Source organism: Ambystoma mexicanum, chromosome 2q, assembly GCF_040938575.1.
Source record: "Ambystoma mexicanum isolate Mex_15411 chromosome 2q, UKY_AmexF1_1, whole genome shotgun sequence".
Taxonomy (NCBI): domain Eukaryota; kingdom Metazoa; phylum Chordata; class Amphibia; order Caudata; family Ambystomatidae; genus Ambystoma; species Ambystoma mexicanum.
In genome coordinates this window covers 397,501,281-397,522,927 of record NC_090924.1, presented here as the reverse complement: position 1 = coordinate 397,522,927, position 21,647 = coordinate 397,501,281, and the positions used below count along the sequence as shown (strand labels likewise).

The 21,647-nt window shown below is 49.1% G+C and overlaps 1 protein-coding gene across 1 annotated transcript in view; it reads right to left on the bottom strand.

The window, feature by feature from the left end:
* USP11 (ubiquitin specific peptidase 11) overlaps positions 1-21,647 on the bottom strand; it is a 2,050,211-nt gene that overhangs the window by 1,629,557 nt on the left and 399,007 nt on the right. The window contains exon 4 of the mRNA XM_069647415.1: positions 1,231-1,348. Within this exon, the coding sequence (XP_069503516.1) occupies positions 1,231-1,348 (118 nt within the window). The remainder of the gene's footprint in view (positions 1-1,230; positions 1,349-21,647) is intronic.

Genomic DNA, 21,647 nt, shown 5'->3' with positions numbered 1-21,647 from the left:
TGGACACTGAAAGCTACGCAGACTGGAAGTAACTTGAACAGAGTGCTTTGTAAATAAAGAGCCAACCAGAATGTTGTCGGTAGATAGAAGTGGGGGAAGGTCTGGGTGGGTTGTAAAGTGCAGGTAGCAAGGGTGAGGAATTTATTTAGAGGGAGGAAAGAGTAGATAGGAAGGCCAAGGTGTAGGCTTGACCAGTAGTAAAGTTTGCTGAGCACGAGAATGGAGATCAGAGTTTTTGCAGAGTGGTGAGTAAACGCCACATTTTTTTAATTTTGAGCTTAATACCAGCAGGAGAGGCAGTGGTGAGGTACTGGAAAGCCAGTGGTAGGGATAAATCACTGCCGTCGTAGGTCGCTATCAAAGAGGACCCCAAGACTGCAAGCCTTGGGTCAGGGAGCAAGGTCAGCTGGGAAGGCGATAGAAGGGGAGGAGCGAGAAGCACTGAAAGCCAGGAGAACGAGGACTTCTGTTTTTGAAGATTTCAGCATCAGGCCGCCAAGAGCCATCCAGTTTCAAATTGCAGTGAGGCCGTTCGTAATCTGTTCCAAGTGGGATAGGGTGAATGAGGAAAATGAGAAAAAAAATATTTGAGGCATCAGAAAAAGGTTGTTTGACAGCCAAAAGGAGAAGTCCTCCTATGGCAAACATATAGAGGGTAAAGAGCAGAGGTCCAAGGATTGATCCTTGGGATACGCTGACAGGGAGAAGCATTGCATTCGAGGTTTTTTTGATTTCCAAGAGATTATAAAGGATTGACCTTCCAAGCAGGAGGTACTCCAGCCAAGAGTAGATCTGCAAAACCCAAGGTCCAGGAGAGTGAGAGGGAAGTGGTTGACTGTTGAAAGTGGCAGAAAGATAAAAAAGGATGCATTTAGAAGAGCGTTTGGAGTGGTGAGCATTAGAGAAAAAGTTGGCGACAGGAATGAGTACAGTCTCGGAGTATCTACTACGAAATCCAGATTGAATTCAATCGCCAAGGACATTAAATATTTTGCTAAGAATCTTTAACAAGGAAATAAAGGGAGGTGAACTGTTTAAACAATCCTTTAACTTTATTGTCGCTTAATAGTAATCGAGAGATTTAATTGCCCTACTTTTATGAATTATACAATATTAATCTAAAAAATAGCTGCTTTGGAACGTGTTTGTTCACGAGATTGCTACACAGTTCCAGAGTTATCTTCTGTCTTTGAGTAAAGTCTACCAAGTTACGAGAGCTAGTAAGCTTACCTATTGTGTCAGCACGGCTAAAGTCTGCTGTCATCACGTTGTCCATGTCACTGTGCTGGCAAAGGTAAAGCTCCACCAGGTAGACTTCTACCTTTTGCGTGCTAGGCAGATCCATCACCTGCAAAGTAGTGGAAATGCGTTTCCGGAATTAGCAATGCAGAATCAATTGCAGAAAATAGCATATAAAAAGGCATACAAAGGAAAAAGTTACTTACATGTAACTGTTCTCCAGCAAGGGTCTGGAATGGATTCATATGCTCATGAATATTCCCTGTCAGGCTGGGAATCCTCGGTAAAGAAAAAAATCAGTTTCGGGTCTGAACTGTCTTTCTACTAGTAACCAATCACTGGTCTCTGCCACCAGCCAATGGCTGCCCTCTACCTAAGCCCCTCCTCTGGCAGCCATCTTCAGATTTGGTAGCACGTAAATTGGCAGTAGGACCAAGAGAATAGCCGCAGAGGGGTAGGGAGGGAGGGTTCGCATGTGAATCCATGCCAGACCCATGCTGGAGAACAACAGTTACAGGTAAGTAACGTGTTCCTTTTCCAGCATGGGGTCTGGCATGGATTCAAATGCTCATGAATACAAGAATACATAGCAGTACACACATGCACAACCACGGCAGGTGGCAAGGCTCAACATTAAGCATATCAACAACTCAACATTAAGCATCTCTTACCTCCTCACCAGGCCCACCTTCAGGCGAACAGGTTGCGCAGCACTGCTTGGCCGACTCTGGACTCCTCCCTGGAATCCCGGTCGATGCAGTAGAATCTTGTGAAGGTGTGCGTCAACCTCCACGTAGCAGCCCTGCAGATGTCCAGCAGGGGCACACCAGAACGCTGTGGTAGCAGCGATCGCTCTCGTTGAAGGGGCTCTCGGACGGCCGGACAACGGTCGGTTTGCCAACCGGTGGCAGTGCATGATGCAGCCGGAGAGCCATCTGGAAATGGAAGCCTTCGAGATGGCCTTCCCTTGGTTCACAAGTCCAAAATTCACAAACAGCTGTGATGTCTTCCGAAGGTCCTTCGTGTGGTCCACCTAGAACTTCAGCGCTCTAGCCACATCCAGCGAGTGCAAAGTCCTCTCAGCCGACGACGAAGGCAACAGAAAAAAAACGGGTAGCACCAAGGGATTGTTGAGATGGAAGTCCGACGGCACCTTGGGCATGAAGGAGGGATGCGTCCTCAGCACTACCCTCGTCTGATGGAATGTCAGGTACGGCGGTTTACACGAGAGGGCCTGGATCTCTCCCACTCGTCGTGCAGAGATGATGGATCTTGATGGAGGCATGTGCCAGCCCCGCCTTGGCTAGCGATAGCAAGTACGGCAGCACTTGAGGGGCCGTAATCCGTAGAGGTTTAATCTTCTGTGCACAGCACCAAACAGAGAACCTCTTCCATTTGTGTCCATAGCACTTGAGAGTCGAGGACGCCCTGGCCTTTGTAAGTACCTCCTTGCAGTCTGCCAGGATATCGTACCCTCCAAACTCCAATGCTGCAGGAGCCAGGCCTGCAGGTTCAACGATCCTGGGTTGTGATGTAGGATGGCATCTTCTTCCCTGGCGAGAAGATCCGTGTCCGTCGGAAGTTTGACCGGAGGGGACGCTGACATGTCCAGAAGGTCCGGGAACCAGATCTGCCTCGGCCATGGCCGTGCGACGAGGATCATCCTGCACCGGGACCGTCTGAGTTGACTGATTAGACGTAGCAGCAATGGCAACGGGGGGGGGGGGAACGCATACAGGAACAGGCCGTCCCAGGGGAACGAGAAGGTATCACCCATGCTCCCCGGCTGGGGAAATCTGCTGGCAAACTTCCGGCACTTGCCGTTCGTCGCTGTCGCGAATAAGTCTATCTGGGGATTGACCCATTGTCGGAATAGGAGATCCACCTGATCCTGCCTAAGTTCCCACTCGTGGCACGAGGGCAGCTCCCTGTTGAGCGAGTCGCCGATGGTGCTCTTTATTCTTGCCAGATGGAAGGGTACAAGGAACATCCCTTGGGCGACAGCCCAGTGCCACAGGTCCTGCACTTCCTTCGATAGGGCTTGGGATCTGGTGCCCCCACTGCTTCCGGATGTAGAACATCGTGGTGGTGTTGTCAGTGAAGATCCTTACCACCTTGCCCTTGAGGGACGGGAGGAACGACCTGAGGGCCCAGAACACGGTTCGGAGCTCCAGGACACTGATGTGCATTGATCTCTCCTCCGGGAGCCAGAGGCCTCTTGCATGGATATCGCCGGAGCGCGCTCCCCATCCCTCCAGGGAGGCTTCCGTCAGTTACCTGATGCGCAGGGGTCTGCAAGTCCATGCCTGCCGCTATGTGCGCGCGGTTGCCCCTCCACCGGATCACTGGTCGGAAAGTCTCATTTAGAGAGATACTGTCTTCAAAGCTGCCCACCGCTTGCCTCCAACGGGCGTCGAGGAACTCCTGTAGGGGTCTCATCCGCAGCCTGCCTAGGCGCACAAGGTAGATGCACGAGGACATCATGCTGAGTAGGGACTTGATGGACCTCACCCTGGCCACGTCCATGGTCAACAGCCGTTGTACCTTGCCCAAGATGGCCTTCGTCCTTTCCTCCAACCGTGAAGCCAATCGCGCCACTGTGTCGAGCCTGGCTCCCAGGAACAGGGCGACTTGTAACGGTACAAGGTGGTATTTTGCGAAGTTGATCGAGAATCCCAAATCCGTGAGAAGTTGGACGGTCTTCGCTGTGTGATCGACTGCGAGTTCCCTTGACCTTGCTCGGATGAGCCAATCGTCCAAGTAGGCATAGACGTGGATCCCCTGCTGGCGCAGCTGCGTCACCACTGGTGCTAGGCACTTAAACACCCTGGGCAGCAACTTCAATCCAAAGGGAAGGGCCTTGAACTGATAGTGTCACCTTTGGACCACAAATCGCAGGAATTTTCGATGTCCCTTTAGGATGGGGATGTGTAAGTAGGCATCCTCCATGGCCAGCGACGATAGGAAGTCGCCTTCCTCCAGCTGTCCCAGCACGTGCTGGAGGGTGGCCATCCGGAACTTCTGGGACTTGATGCACTTGTTTAGACGACGAAGGTCCAGGATGGGTCGCCACCCACCGGTCTTCTTTCGGACGAGGAAGTATCTGGAGTACACTGCGGAGCCCCAAAGCCTCTTTGGGACGAGTTCTATGGCTCCCTTTCTTAACATTGCTCTTATCTCCAGAAGCAGTTGTGGGACGTGGTTTTCCTTTCTGGCCATGGGTGGAATGCAGGGACACCTCTTTCGGAATTCCAGGGTGTGCCCGTGGGCCAGGGCACCTAGCACCCAACGGTCGGTGGAGATGGACTTCCACACGCTGACTAATTTCGCCAGCCGGCCTTCCACCGGGGTGCTTCGGTGGGGGCCCGACGCCACGGCCGGTTCAGTACTGTTTTGCCGCCGCCTTGGCCTCCTTGGCGACAACGGGATCCTCCTGTCTTGCCGCGTCCTCTGTAGGCCTCCTACGACGAAGAACTGCTGCTAAATCCTTTGGAGGCACCTTGTTTGCCTCCGGAGCTCCGAAAGGACAGCCGTCGCTGTTGAAGAACACCCAAGGCCCGAGCCGTCTCAGTGTCCGCCTTGATGGCCTGCAGTGACTCGTCCACCGTCGTGTCGAACAGGTTGTTCCCGTCGAAGGGCATGTCCAGTACACTGGTCTGCACGTCCTGAGGAAGTCAGTGGCCTTGAGCCAACACTGCCGGCGAAGGCAAGCGTTGCCCATCTGCCGAAAGCCGGTGTTGGCGATGTCCGTGGCCACCGTGATGGTGTGATTCGAAGACACATCGCCTTCCTGTAGGATCTCCAGGGCCTGAGCCCTCTTGTCGCCCGGGAGGAAGTCTAGCAGGGGAGCAATCCTGAACCACCGTAGCGTGCCACGTTCATGAGGGCATTGGCTGCTTTGATCCTCGTCGCCGCCGACGGCTTTCTTCTTGGCCGCCGCAGAGACCACCGAATCCGGGGACGGCAGTGCCCTGAGACACATGGCGGCCGAGTCCGGGATCCGATACTACTTCTCGTACCGGTCCCTCCTAGCATGAGCCGTGGACGGGTTAACGCCAGCCCCTCGTCCCAGATGTCATCCAGTAACGGGATTGAGAGGACAGTCTTCCTCTTGGCCTCCCGCCGTTGGTAGAGGAAACTTTCCTTCTGTTCTTTGGGGCAGAGCTGGAAGAACTCAGATGCCCTGGCGATCATGGCGTGAAAGGAGCCAATTTTGTCGCAGGCGTGTGGGGGGGGGGGGGCGGGCGGTCTGAAGAGGTGATGAAGGGAGGTCCATTCCGTCGTCACCACCGTCGTCCGTCCCAGTCGTTGCCGTCTCAATACCTGTCTCATCCCTCTGCGGAGGGGATGGGAGTGAAGGCTGGATGGAAGGGGGAGGAGGATGGACTCGTCTCTGTTAGGCAGGCTCCCCGACAGACCAGGCCCGCTGGGTCGTCGGTGGGGGGTAAGGACATCCTTGTCCTTATCTCTGCACAGGTTCTGTATCGCCATCAGGATAGCTCCTGAGTTGTCCTGAGGTAAGGGTACCGGCTGCAACGGGACCGACGGTTGGGGCACGGGGTCCTCCGCGGTCCTATCTTCCTCCTCGGCCCCCTCCTTGCTCACCTCGTCTGCCTCGTCGGGATCCTTCCCGTGGGCCCTGGATGCCTCGAACTTCTTGTCCAGGATCATTTGGACGCACGCCAACTCATCCTCAGAGCTGGTATCCGTGTCTGTTAAGGTTATCGCGCCCCCCCTCTTTTTCTTGCTGGGGTTTCACGGGGGTCTTCTCGATAGGCAGAAAAGATGATTCCCTCCGGGGTGGCAGGGAAACTCTAGCCCCTGAAGTCATCTCCACTGTGGAAGCCTCCGCAGGTTTCGCCAGGGCCGCCACAACTCCCTCAATTGAGGCCTTAGCCGGGTGAATCAGGGACTTCGCGACCTTGGCTGTGCCTGAGACCTTCACCTTGGGGTGGGGTCACCGCCTCGCTCCCCCTCGGCTGAATCCGTCAGGATCGACCAGGAGCTCTCCCAAAGCTTACCCGGGTTCTCCGACTTCCTCTTGCCAGAGCGTTGGCTCATGGTTGATGGAGTCAGTGATAATGCGCCCTGCCTGGCAGCCGAGGAGCCCGACAGATCGGCGCTCCCGGTGCCCGCTGACTCGTGGTTCTTAGCATTTTGTTGGGCCCTGGTCGCCGGAGCGCCCTCAAAGGTCTTATAAGACCGCTCAGATTTCTTCCTCTTCTCACCTGCTGCTGGGCTCTTCCCCTCCGGCCAGTTGGTGAGTCGAATACGACGATCCTTCATCCGTTCGGACATGTTCTTACAAAACGCACAGTCCTTCTCCACATGCGATTTGTCGTCGTGAAGGCAGTAGAGGGGCCGAGAGTGCTCATCCTCCTTAAAGACGTTCTGAAGCCTGCATCCAGGGCAGCTCCTGAACAGCTTGGCTCCAACAGGAGTCATGCTTCCCTTGTCCTGGGCCATGTCCACGCGGGGTAGGCCTCAAAGATCTTCTGGAATCCTCCGAGAAGTGGAAACACGATGAAAAAATGCCCTTGAGGGGTGTAGAAAATTCCGAGAATGTATCCCTGTTTATCAGAAGTGAAAACGGTGGAGCTTGAGGCTCAATTGACCGAAAATATAAGAGTAAACTCTTCGTAAAAACACAAAACGCAGTGAAAGCTCGAGAGCTACAGCACGAGGACTCCCAACACTTGAACGTGTGGTAAAAATCTGAAGATGGCTGCCAGAGGAGGGCCTTAGGTAGAGGGCAGTCATTGGCTGGGGGCAGTATGACTCAGAGACCAGTGGTTGGTTACTAGTAGAAAGACTGTTCAGAAACAAAACAAACTGATTTTTTTCTTTACCGAGGATTCCTATTGACGACAGGGAATATTCATGAGCATGTGAATCCATGCCAGACCCCATGCTGGAGAAATAAAATTCTCTGCAAACCAAGATCATCAAATACTCAAAGGGAAGCATCAGCAGAGAACAGTGGAAAGAATTAAGAAAATCCAAACTGTAAAAGGTGTTGTAAAATCTACAATAACGCAGTGCATTCTGGAAACATTGTACTGAAAGTGGATGTTTTTGTATATGGTACCAGTGCAGAAGCGGACATGAAAATCAATGAAGGGGAATGAAAGGGGACACCTTGCACCAGGAATTGGAGTACTAAAACCCTGTAAGAATATATTAAGGTCACTCAGTGAAATACTTGAGTAAGAATTCCAGATGTGCCTAAAAGGTGCATGCGCGAACACCTTCACAAAATTAGGCAAAAAGAATCTAACCTTTCCATTCCTCACTTAGACATGTGTCACAGAAAACACAGACAGTTCGAGGGTTTTTATTTTATTTGTGAGGCATACAGTCGTCACTCACTCTGGTGTTCTCACAAAAAAACTCCCTAACCAAGGCATCTGTAACCCCTGGTTAGTTCTACAAAATGGGAAGCCCTAATGTCCAAGTGTCAGCTATCTAAACTCTCTCAGGGACTTCCTAACTTTCTCTACGCTAGCAAAGGTTAATATTGTAATGGGAGTTTGGATAGTGCCTTGCACTTGTTCTGCGTTATTCGGGCTAGTTCCTCTCTGCTCCACTCACTACCACTCCCTTCTTCCTTACTCCTCCCACTACTTTGCTGCCCCAATGTATCACTCTTCCTACTCCTCCCGATCCTTCGCCCTACCCCTACTCTCCTTCCTCTGCCCACAATATGACACCATTAAAAACACCCTTTCACCCACTTCACATTTACTCCATACACGGACATCTACTTGCATGCCTCTCAAACACTCACATTCAAACTGCAGGACCCCTTTCACTTCTACACAAATATCTCAACTTGTTCCAAAAATCTCCTCCACAAATGTTTGCCCCTTCATTCCACCTGCTGGTCGTTTAGTTGTTGTCCACATCCTCCTCTGACCTCACCCGTAAAACCCCACACTTTCTGTTCCTTCCTAAGAACTCCTTGCTCGTTTGCGATTTGTCACTTCGCTCTGTCCATTCTGGTCTGCTCTTCTCGCTCCAGGATGCTTATGTGAAACCTCCAAGACCCACCCACTGTCTCTAGACGAGCTGGCTGCGTAATGTTCATGGCAGGGTTAATGCTGGGTTAATGCTGTAGTTCATGTCCTTTGTTTTCTGCAACAATGCTCACATGGAAAAAGATTTAGTTTTGTTATCAGATTGTGTAGGGGTGAAGGCTCCCACTGGTGCTTTCTTCCAGCACTGTGCAGCCCAACTCCATTGCACGCTTGTGGCTTTCCAAGGTTAGCGTTCAGGTTCGTCGGGCACTTTAACGTGGCAGCAATTCAGAGGCTCTGAACGGTTTTAGTTTCTCGGCAGGACGGTTTCTGAATCTTTTTGTTCCAATGTTTTATGTCAGATTCGCGGACTATCTTAAACAGCTTTGGTTCTGAAAGCATAAGAGAAACATTGGCAAGCAATTTGGTAAAGAGGCATGGCTAGACAGAAGGGTCTGAAGAGACAATGGCACAGGGTGGGCGGGACAGGAATTGGGGCCCCCTCTGCTTCTACCATCCACCTCAAGATAAAGACGGACTCTGGACCCCCCCCCCTCTTTGCACCTCCCAAAACGTTGAATGGCAGAAGAGGAGTGAGGCGGAATAATAATACTTTGAGTAAAGGAAGAGCAGTATTATGAAAATATACTTTAATTGAAAATAATTAATGCATGGATGCAAATTAAAAGGCAAGTAATTAATGTCCAGTAAATCTTGAATACCATTCTCAGGCTACTTGTTAGGAGTCAAACCCAAAAGCAGAGATCAACTAGGACACTCGGGTAGCAAGTTTGACAATTTCTACCTTAAGGGGTCACTCAAGGGATCAACCAGGATTTAGTTTCCTCCGATTAAGCAGTGGCTGCATGTTAAGGAAGAATTCAATATGTGGAGGTCTGCAGTCTCATTTTAGGAGATGCATACCCTCTACTTGTTCACCCTCTTTTGTGGGTTTACCCCCACCTCTCCAAACACATCACGGTTTACTTTAAGGTATATGACATCAGGTGGTCCATAAAGTGACCATTCACAGGGGTGCCTCAGGCAAACTGATTTTTACCCTAGGGTAATCTCATCTTTCATTGTTTTTTGGGGTTAGGCTGGCAGTAGTATTTAGTTTTAGCTTCACTGGGGTTGCAAGACAATTCTTAGTAGCCAAATGTACTGTTATGGTAGCCATTGAGGTACTAATCGGTTTAAGTCCTACCTTGGCCCATTTTGTTTTAGGGGCTTCCTTTGTTCAGGGAAACCATGAGACAGGCTTGTTAGTGAGTTTTACTGAAGTCCACCTGTGGTAGGACTGTAGAAGACTCACCCAGGAGTACAGGGCTCCAACTCTTAGGTTTGGTCTGAACTACCCGGATGTTTGGGTAGCTATGGTCGAGCAGCCATGCTTAAACTAGGAGGTAGAAGGGCTGTAGGTGAGTACAAAGTCTTTCAGCACACTTGAAGTTAGCCCTACAGATAAAGGGTGTATCAGCCACTTAAAAATAGGTAAATACTCCCAAAAAATGTAAGTATGGAGTAAAAATACACTCAACAAAAAGGAAACGGACACATAGGCCCTTGTGCCCCTGCTTTAACCTACACAACTACATGCATCTGTTTGGACCAGTAGTGCACATAGAGCGACAGGAAGAAACTATATTAACTGCCTGATTGGTAGAGTTCAACTTGTATATTTTAATATGTATGAATAACTAGGTGCAAAGGAATTATTGTGAAAACATTTCCGTTTTCCAATGAAGAAATAGGTTTACTCGCTTATGAAATAATCTCATTGGTAATTGGACTTACATTTTTCTCCCTAAAAAATCATTTTACTCCGAACTTTAAAAAATGGGAGTAAAATACTCCCACTTCAAAATCTTATCTGGAGCACTGCTTATAGTCAAGGAAACACACTGTAGTTATATAAAAATATTGTTATTTAATATATACACTAAGACAATGTTACGGTCAATATGCAATTCAGGTAAGGAAAGTTTCACACACATATACACTAGCACATTTGCTGTTGCAATACTCAGATCAATAGTAGACCTTTGGATGCAAAACAGGTTAAGTAGTAAGAGTAGCTTCAGGTTAGCAATCATTAATCAACCAACATTTACTTAAATAGCAATACCGGTGGGTTAATAACTTTGGGGAAGCCTTTTTCTTTAGAAGTTCAACCCTATCTGGGGAACGGGCATCAGAAAAAGTCAGATGGGGCTAGTAGGGGACCAGTGACCCATGGGACAAAGGAAGGCAGACGTTGTCAAAGTTGTCAAATGCACAGAAAATACTTTTTATGAAAAGTAGGTAATGGAATTGTATTCAAAGGATTCAGGAGGGATAGGTAAGCCACCTGAAGGAATTCTGCCTCTAGAACGGATGTCCTAAGGCATGGGAGAACACTGGTTGTCCACCCCAACATGACAAGCTCAGGAGGAGCAAACAGCAACACAACTGCCAGGTATGTACCCATGAGTGAGACAGGACCATCTTTGTTGAACAGCGATGTCACCGGCAGATTCCCCAAAGTGAGGCAACAGCAGCTCTGTTGGTATTCTGGCCTTGGTGGCTGAAGAATGAACTTCTGGAGGGAACAGGCGGTCGGACCCGGTCACAGGGATGCCCAGAAGACAATCTTCATGGCACCAGGTTGTGGAGGCTTGACACAGGCTTTGTAGCAGTGACAGTTGACCCGGCAGACTTTCTTCCTTCTCTCGGTCCACAACTCAGCTGAGGGGACTTCTACTATCGGGATGGAGTCTCTGTAGGCTCATACAGATGCCCACAAGTTTACAGCAGGAACGGCGCTCGACGAGAGGATGCGCCGCAGCAGTGCCAGAGGTCCCAAGGTAATCAGAGATTGCATGTGCGGATGGTAGCAGCTTGTCGTGGGATGGCTCAAACTGTGGCTGGTCTCGAGAGTGGTTATGTCCACCAGTCCAAGGGAGGAAGTCAACCAGTCTGGATCTTCCCTGTTGCACAGAAGAAAGGTCTGGAGCTGCAGCGGTCAGTGTGCTTTGGTGGTTACGGGAGGTAGTTGCAGACATCCTTTCTTCTTCGGAATGGATCTTCCAGTGTGTTAGGGAGAATTCTCATTTCTGTGCCAATTCCCTTCAACCTTAGAGACAACCAGCTCTGTTGCTGGACTTGGGACTTTTTAATTTCCTAATTGAGTGAGCAAGACCTTTTTCCCACTCTCTCATGTATTTTGACCTAATTTGGATTATGTGTTATTACTGTTTTTTGGAGTCTGACAAACTCCATAGGCATCTGCCTTTTGTATGGTGACACACAGCACCTTCTGTGCAGTGTCAGAGAAATCCTTTAGATTTCTCAAGGTTCAAATACCTTTTCTTGTGTGAACTACAGTTCCCAAGAATAGTAAAGTTTGTTTGTTTGTTTGTTTGTTTATTTATTTATATAGCGCTCTTGACCCGGGGGTATATATGCGCTTTGAACATCAGGTTACAGGTAAAAGACAATAGTACAGTATTGATAGGGCATAGATAATAGTATTCAAACAATATACAAAAAATTGGACATTCGGAGTGCATACATATGTGGTAGGACAGTTATTTGTTGGTTAACCAGGAAATGACCTTGGTTCTGAAAGGTTGGAAAGTAGGTGTGGATTTAATATCCAGTGGGATGGAATTCCAGAGTTGTGATGCCAAGGTTGGGAAGCTGGATCCTCCGGCTCTTTTGAGGGAGTATTTGGGAACTGTTAGTTGTAATGAGTTGGACGATCTGGTAGTTCTAGTGTTCTGTCTTAGTGTAAATTTGTTCGAGAGGTAGGGTGGGGCAAGATGATTGAGGGCTTTGTAAGTAAGGCATATGGTTTTCAAATCAATTTTCTGTTGGATGGACAACCATTTGCAGGCAGTTCTGGTGGCGGAGATGTGTTCCCTTCTAGGAATATTGAGGGCGGCACGGAGTGCGTTATTTTGTAAAACTTGCAATTTATTGATTACTGTTTTGTTGGCACCTACATAGAGGCTATTACAGTAATCCAGTTTAGATTGAATGAGTGCTCTGGCTAGGATGAGACAGTTGCTAGGGGAGATCAGTGGTCTGCAGGCCCTGATAAGTTTACCGGTGTAGGCAGTGGCTGAGGCGGTCATGTTGATTTGTTTAGCTAGGTTGATGTTCGTGTCTAGGTAGAAACCGAGGGTTTTTACGCTCTTGGCAATGGGTATGGTGTTACCGTCAATAGTGAAGCTAGTGTAGCCGGGACAGAGTTTACTGATAGTGTTCGGTGAGCCGACAAGGAGCAATTCAGTCTTGTCATCATTCAGGCATAGGCCATGTGTGGCCATCCATGCCTGAATGATGGAAAAGACTTCATTGATCCATTTGGCGTCCTTGTTGTAGTTGCCTGATAAGGTGAGGAGTATCTGGGTGTCATCTGCGTAGTTAGTATAGGTGACACCCAGATTGTCCAGCTTGTCGAATAAGGGCTTGGTGAAAATATTGTAAAGGGTAGGTGAGACACAGGATCCTTGTGGGACACCGCAGGTGATGGGGATGGGGTCAGCCGCTGCTAGGGGGGAGAAGACCCGCATGGTTCTGTTGTCCAGGAAAGATTGGATCCATGTGACTGCAGAGTGGGAGAAGTGTGCTGCCAGAGATAAATGGTTGCACAGGATTTTATGGTCGACCAGGTCAAAGGCAGCGGAGAGGTCAAGGAGTAGAAGGATGGCAGCCTTGTTTTTGTCTTTGAGTTCGTCTATCTGGCATTTGAGATCAACAAGGGCCGTTTCTGTCCCGTGTTGTGGTCTGAAGCCAGATTGGCGAGTTCCTAGTAGGTGATTGGCCTCAAGGTAGTCCTGGATTTGTAAATAAGCCACTCTATCCAAGATTTTTAGTAGGAATGGGACGGTGGTAATGGGTCTGTAATTCGTGGGGATGTCAGGGTTGAGAGTAGTTTTTTTTAGTAGCGGTAGGACCCAGGACTGTTTCAGATTGCTGGGGACCATGTTGTTGGCGAAGGACAGGTTTATTAATTTGGTGATAAATGGGGAGAGATCCCTAGCTGCATCTTTTATAATCTGTGCGGGGCAGCTGTCCCCCTTGCAATTCGATGGTTTGAGGGATGCTATAATTTTCTGAACCTCCAATATGGATACCTTTTTGAAGGTGAAGCCTGAATTAGTGGCAGTAGGTGGAGGGGGCGTGGGGAAGGAGGTGGGATCGAGAGTGAGTTGTTGTCGTTTGTTGTTGATTTTAGTTTGGAGCCCTGAGATTTTGTTAGCTAGGGCATTCTGGATCCCTGTGCACCAGGGTTTATCCTTAGTGCAAGAGTCAGTGGGGGTAATGGGGTTTTCTAATTCCTTTAGTATGTTAAAGAGCTCCTTAGTACTGGAGCTTGCCTGGGAGATCCTAGTATTGAGAGATTCTTTCTTGGCCCGTATAATCTCATTTTTGTAGAGGGTGGAGATGTTGGTGAGATTGGTTCTGTTATTTATAGAAGGCACTGATTTCCAGAGTGCTTCAAGTTTGTTTTTTTGTTGACGCAGGGTTTTGAGCTCCGGGGTGAACCATGTGTTCAGGTGCACTTTGGGTATTCCTTTGCGCAGTTTCAGTGGGGCAATGATGTCAATGGCTTTGGCCATGGACTCATTGTAGGCGTTGACCAGTTGGTTCAAGTCCATTGTGGCGGGTAGTGCGTTTAAAGTAGGGATCACCAGAGGTATTAGGGCTTCCGCTGTGATATTACTCTTTTTCCTAGTAGGGCAGGCAGGTGCCATGATAGGCCTTTTATGTGCTGAGTTGCTGGTAAGAATGTCAAACGGGAGGAGGTGGTGGTCAGTCCAGATAAGTTGTGTGGGATCTTTCGTAGTAATGTTGCAGTTAAGGGTAGTTATCCAGTCAAGGATTCTGCCTTTCGAGTGGGTAGGTTTGGAGCAAAGTTGTTGGAGGCCATGCTCCTCTAATGCCATGGCCAGGGCAGTGGCTGGGGTGTCTAGGGGGTCGTTAAACCCAAGGTTAAAGTCTCCGAGTATAATCAATTGTGCTGATGGTTTGGAACTTTCAGCAACTAGTGAAGTGATGTCTTCCTCAAATGAGCCAGGAGGGCCCGGGGGTCGGTAAATTAAGTGCAGCGTAATAGTACTTTTAGGGGAGGTTTGAAATTTGACTAATGTGTTCACAGGATTTGAGTGGGGGAGCAGAGGATAGTCTGATGTCAAGCGTGGTCTTAAAGATGATAGCTACGCCGCCACCTCGAGCGTTCGGTCTATCTGCTCTAAGGATGGTGTAGTTATCAGGTATGGCTAGGGTAAGAGATGGACCTGCAGCATCGTGCAGCCATGTTTCGGTTACCGCAAGGAAGTCCAGGTTGTTTGTTAGAATGATGTCAGCGACTTCTGAGGCATGGGCGACTAATGATCTGACATTTAGGAGAGCTCCTTTAAGACTGGGATGGATAGTGTTGATGGGTGTTACAGTGTGAGGGTTGATCTTAATGAGTGATTTGGTAGGGCCTTTGCTAGGTCTGTGGTGGGTTCTAGCGCCAAGTCTCGAATTCCGATCGGAGGGGATGAGGGTAGTGTTACGGGAGTTGGTTGGGTTAGCTAATGTAGAGGTGTTGTAGTCAATGGTAGGGCAAGATGCTCTCGTGTTGATGGGGTTCTGCTTATAGACAGCTAGGTGTGTGTTAGCTGCGACATGCGGAACGTGTGCATGTCTATGGGTGGGAAGGGCGGACTTGGTATCCGGGGGGAAGGCTGGTGTGGTGGGCAGGAATGGTGTAGGGCAGGTGATCGGGTGGTGTCTTGGGCAGGCGGGTCTGACTAAACCATTATTATAGGCTAGGTAACTGTTGCCAGTGCAGGGTGTGTTACTTTGCATGACACAGAAAGGGAACATGATCGCAGTCAGGCAGAGTAGCATGCTGGGGCTAAGGTAATGTACAGGGGAGTGGCGTGAAGGGGGCATAGGCGTTATAGGTAGGGTACAACACAATGCGAATGAGGTCTAGGCGACCATAGGGCACAACACAATGCAAGTGGGGTCTGGGCGACCATAGGGCACAACACAATGCAAGTGGGGTCTGGGCGACCATAGGGCACAACACAATGCAAGTGGGGTCTGGGCGACCATAGGGCACAACACAATGCAAGTGGGGTCTGGGCGACCATAGGGCACAACACAATGCAGGTGGGGTCTAGGCGACCATGGGGCACAACACAATGCAAGTGGGGTCTAGGCGACCATGGGGCACAACACAATGCAAGTGGGGTCTGGGCGACCATAGGGCACAACACAATGCAAGTATGGTCTAAGCGACCATAGGGCACAACACAATGCAAGTGGGGTCTGGGCGACCATAGGGCACAACACAATGCAAGTGGGGTCTGGGCGACCATAGGGCACAACACAATGCAAGTGGGGTCTGGGCGACCATAGGGCACAACACAATGCAAGTGGGGTCTGGGCGACCATAGGGCACAACACAATGCAAGTGGGGTCTGGGCGACCATAGGGCACAACACAATGCAAGTGGGGTCTGGGCGACCATAGGGCACAACACAATGCAAGTGGGGTCTGGGCGACCATAGGGCACAACACAATGCAAGTGGGGTCTGGGCGACCATAGGGCACAACACAATGCAAGTGGGGTCTGGGCGACCATAGGGCACAACACAATGCAGGTGGGGTCTGGGCGACCATAGGGCACAACACAATGCAAGTGGGGTCTGGGCGACCATAGGGCACAACAAAGTGAAATTGACTACTTACCTTTTCTCTTTGTAGGTCCATCACACACCATCTTATGTGGAGTGCTGGGAGGTTACCTAGTAGCCCCTTATCCTACCTACTCATGTAACATTTTTATGTAACCCTCACTTCTTAAATGGCTGGTGGCAATGGTTTAATTTTTCCTACCATTGTGCTTTTCTACCGCAGTCTGAACCTTCAGCTGCAGTACAGCACCGAAGGGTGACTATTTTGTCAAAATGGCCCGTCTTCTTTTTTCGCCATTTTCTCTTTGTGAGGTCTTTCTTGGGTTTTACTCTGTGCTTTGAGGGAGATTTGAGCCCTTTGTCTTGCCTTTGGTGGGTTTTAGCCCTGAAGCCCGCCTCTGGCTCCAGTATGTCTGGAAGGGCAGGATGTGAGGGAGATTCCCGAAACTCACTTGTTCCTTGTCTCTAGAAATGCCTGAATGCAACCAGACCCGATAGGCTGGCCTTTCAGGACAGCCATCCTGCTGTGTGATTGACAGCCTAGGCTGTGCATGAATGGGAGAAACCTGCTTAAAAGGTGAGGGTTTTGGGACTAGAGGAAGAGTCGACCAATTGGAGAAACACCTGAAGAAACCGTGAACGAAGCTTGCTGCATCCTTTGAAATGCATGGTGAAGCCCACCCAGCTGCTGTGCTGAAATTCCTTTTCAATTCGACCCCGATAAACTCTGGAAGGGATGACTTCTTCCCTTGGATTAGTGGGACCAACTAACCCCAAGACTAACTCCACTGGACCATTTTACCCCCAACTGGCTACACTTCGCTGCTGCAAGACCCGAGTACCAGGGGTCGAGTAATCCATAGTCTAGTGTCGGAAATCCAGCTAGAAGCTCCAGGTGTCTCCTAATGACTCTCCAGAAGCAGGACGACCAGATCCCGAGTCCCCTCACCAGAGTGCATGACGCAAGGAGTGAAGGAAGCCCAACCGGTATCCGCGATGGTGCTGTTTGCTAAGTGCTGAAACAGCTAAGTGCTGCTGTACCGTAAAGAGCCCGTAGCTGCCGACGACATCGCAAGTACCGCCGCAGGAGGCCTCCAGATGTCCTCCCTCTTGTCCCCACGACTGAGGCTCAGGAGCAGGGGGTCTGCACCGCTGTAGCAAGACAAAATCCAGCTTGACCACTCGTCTTCAAACCAGAGGTACTGTTTAGACTTGCGGTACTTCCCCAATTGTCTTTTTTAGCTATGTTCTTCTCAGTTGGAAATTGCATTAGCTTACTTTTAGAGTTGAGTCCAACTCTCATTTCAGATGCTTGACAGCTTGTGACCCTAAAAGTGATTTTCTAAAAACTCTGCAATATTGCACGTAGTAACCCTGAGGGAGACTGTTATAGGTCAAAGGATCGACAACTAAAGGATCGAATGGTCAAAGGGTCGACACCAAAGGACCGAAAACAAAAGGATCGAAAATTGGCAATAGGCAACCCAACCTTTGGTATAGGTATATACTACACAAGTTGGTAGAGTGGCTGAGCAGCCAGACATCTCAAGAGGGGTCAATGTGAGCTGTAGAAATGCAACAAAGAGGTTCACAGTGACATGTATAAAAATAATACGTATCCTCAACGTTTGTTAAAATAAAATTATTTATTAATTTAACAGTCAGTTTTAATATAACCCTTCGTGAGAAGAACAAGTTACTTACCAACTGTAACGTTCTTTCGACTGGATGTTCCTTCCACGTATTCCTCATTTTATGATATTCGTATCCTGCCAGCTTCGCTGCTTCTGAAAAACAATTTCGGCAGTCGACGCTGTGCACGAGGTCATGGCGTCGATGTCCCTCGACGGGCTCCGTACTGTGTCGACGTCATCAGTAAAAATAGCTTGTGCCGCACCTGTTGGCTTCAGTTCTGTTTTTTTGAGGAAATATTCGAGATATACCCAGGCGTGCCTCATGACTGATAGACTCTGTGAGAGGAAAGTGTAAGAAACGTGAACTGTACTGCGGGGTAGGATGGGAGGGGTGATGAGGAATACGTGTGAGGAACATGCAGTCGAAAGAACGTTACAGTTGTTAAGTAACTTGCTCTTCGAATGGATTGTGTCCTCCCACGTATTCCTCATCTTATGATAGACTTCCATAGCAGTGGTAATTATGGAGGTGGGAGTACTAGTTCTTGTACTGCCTTGGCAAATAAACCCTCATTGGAGGAAGAGGCATTTAAGCAATAATGTGTGATGAAGGCATGCATTGATGCCCATGTTACAGCTGAACAATTATCTGCTGCAGGGACTCCCCTCTTCAGAGCCGCAGAAGTAGCCATCCCCCTAGTGGAATGGGCCTGAAGTCCATCTGCGGGATCCTTCCCCCGCCAATATGTAGCACTCAATTATAGCCAGAATGATCCAGCGGGATATGGTTTGTTTTGTCACTGCTAAACCCAATTTATGACCTGTATAACCTACAAAAAAATAGGTCATCTTGACATTCTTGAAATGTAAAAACTGAGAGCCTTTTAGGGTCCAGTCTATGAAACCTCTCCTCCTCTTTGCCCAAATGAGGAGGAGGATAGAATGTTGGTATTATGATTTTTTGTGACAAATGGAAGTCAGAAACTACCTTTGGTAAGAAAGATGGTGAAACTTTAAGAACTACCTTTTACTTGTAAAATGTACTATATGGGGGTTTACATGAGAGAGTCTGTAGTTCACTAACCCTGCGGGCTGATGTTAAGGCTACAAGAAGGACAGTCTTCAATGTTAGAAGCCTCAAGAGACAAGAATGCAGAGGCTCAAAGGTAAACCAGTTAGAAACTTAGAAACTTAAGTACTAGATTTAAATCCCACGTTGGGACATGAAAAGATAATGGAGGGTATACGTTAGTAAGCCCTTTCAGGAATTGAATTATCAATGGAATTTTGAAGACATCTCTTCTGAGGAGCGCTTGAAAATGGACAGCACAGCTAGATATCCTTTAATTGTTCTGATCTGGAGCCCCAGATTGGCTAGATGCAATAGGAAAGAGCACCATTGGGGTGCCACATTGAAAAGTGTCCACATCATTATCCTTGCACCAGTTACCGAACTTGTTCCAACGACATCGGTACAAAGATGTTCTTGCTCTTCTGGCCGAAAGCAAAATCTCCATTACATCATCCGGAAGATCCCAACCCTTGTATCTCAACCTCTCAGAAACCATGCGTGAAGGTTGAGTGTCTTGACCTCTGGATGGAGAACCCGACCTTCCTCTTGCGAGAGAAGATCCTCTCTTTGTGGAAGATGTATTGTAGGACAGATGGACATGTCCAGAAGGTCTCGGTACCATGTCCTCCTGGCCCAATCCGGGGCAGTTAGGATCATGGTTTTCCTGAACTTTCTCAACCTCCTGATTACTTGAGGAATCACAGGGACTGGAGGAAACGCGTACAGAAGTTGAAACTTTCAGTGCACCACAAACACATCTCCTCGGAGGAAATTCCCTTGAGCAGTACTGTTTGCACTCCCGGTTTACCGTGGTCGTGAACAGATCCACTTGAGGGGTTCCCCAAAGGGCGAAGATCGCCAGAAGGACTTCCTGAGCTAGCTCTCACTCGTGGGAGACTGCTGTGCCTGCTCAGAGCATCTGCCGCCGTGTTCTGCTCTCCGGCTAGGTGAACTGCAGATAGAGCGATTCCTTCTCATGTTGGCCAGAACCAGAGCTGCATTGCCTCTCTGCACAGTGGTAGTGACCCTACGCCTCCTCTCTTGTTGTGGTAGTACATGGCCACTGTGTTGTCCATCATTATCAGGACATTATTTCCCTGTACAGAAGGTAGGAAGGCTTTCACCGCTAGTCTGATTGCCCTCAGCTCCAACAGGTTGATGTGTAGTTTGGACTCCGATGGAGACCAACGACCGCTGATTGTCAGATCGTTGGTATGGGCTCCCCACCCCATGAGTAAGGCGTCCGTTACTACCGTCATCTCCGGCCATGGTTGCCAAAAAGATTCTCCCTTGAGGATGTTGTCGTTGCAAGCCCACCATAGTAGATCCTGAGCAACTGCGCTCGGGACTTAGAAGATCCGACATACTCCCTGAGAACTGGGACCACTGAGTTATGAGGGCCCATTGAAGGGTTCTCATTCTCAATCTGGCCTCTGGCACCAGAAAAATGCAGGATGCCATGAGGCCGAGCAACCTCAGAAAATCCAAGGCCAGCAGATGCTGGGCATTCTGGAACTTTTTTACCATCTGCAGAATGTGGAGCGCTCTCACCTCGGTATAGCTCGGGAGATAAACTGGAGCTTTTGGGATGGTATCATGTGAGACCTCTTGAAATTGAGAGAGAAGCCCAGTTTGTGAAGGAAGTGACAGTTGATCGACAGATGTTTCTGAGCTTGTTCGGGAGAACGTGCTCTGATCAACCAATCGTCCAGCTAGGGGTAGACGTGAATCCCCCCCTCTCCTGAGACTCGCTGCCACAACCACCAGCAGTTTGGTGAAAAACCTCGGGGCGGAGGTCAGCCCGAATGGCAGAACTCGAAACTGATGGTGTGAACCGCCAACTGCGAACCTCAGGTACTTTGTGCTTGGGATGGATTGGCACATGAAAGTAAGCATCCTGAAAGTCCAATGATACCAACCAGTCTTGGTGTTGGAGAGCCTGAAGGATCTGAGAAAGGGTTACCATCTTGAACAAGTTCCTCAAGAAGGACATGTTCAAGTTTCTTAAGTCCAAGATGGGTCTCAATCCTCTGTCAGTTCTTTGGGATGAGAAAGTAAAAGGAGTACCAACCCTTGTTCTCCTCCGCTACAGGTACATGTTCTATTGCACCTTTCTCTAGCAGGGTTAAAATTTCCTGCAACAGGAGCGGGTCTGGAATTTTGACAGATGGTTCCCGGTTGATGGTCTCGAGGACTTTTTAGGAAAGGAAGGCAGTAACCTTGAACTACTGTCTCCAGTGCCCAAGCATCTGAAGTAATGCCCCGCCATTCTTTCAGATGAAAGATTCTGCCTCCCACCAGGATTTTGTGTGATAAGGCCTCAGTGATTTGGAGGCGGCTGCAGGAGCGGCTGAGGGCAAAGATGCCGTTCCTGAGGTTCGCTTTGCAGTCTTTCCTCGTCCACCACGAGCGACATTTCTTTTGCCTCTTTGAAAGGCCCGTCCTCTTCCTCTACCAAAAGAGGAGTAGTACCGAAAAGAACGAACCCTCCAGGAAGATGAGCCTGAATATGGTTTCTGAGGCTGTCGCATGGAGGCGCTAAGAGATTTAGCTGCCGCTTTTGAGGTCTGTAGTTTTTCTAGGCTTTCATCAGCCTTACTACCAAACAGCCTCTAGCCATCAAAAGGCATGTTGAGAAGTCTGGCCTGCACATCCGGTGCGAACCCAGACTTCCTCAACCACGGAAATATGCGTAGCACTGTGCTAGCAGCCATGGATCTGCTGTATCCAGTTCAGACTGGAGACATTTCCCCCATTGCCTCCTTTCCGTCTTTGATAATATTCAGGAAGCCTTCCCTTTCCTCGCCTTCCGGAATATGTTCAGCTGCCGCTGAAATGCAGTACTACAGGGTATGGGTGAACCTGGCCAGGGTACAGTTGACATTAGTTGACTTTAGAGCCATGCCATCCGAAGTAAAAACTTTACGGGCCCAAGCATCAACCTTCTTATCCTCTCTATCCGGAGGGATCGATGGAAATGCAGTCTGTCTTGAGGTTGTGGCAG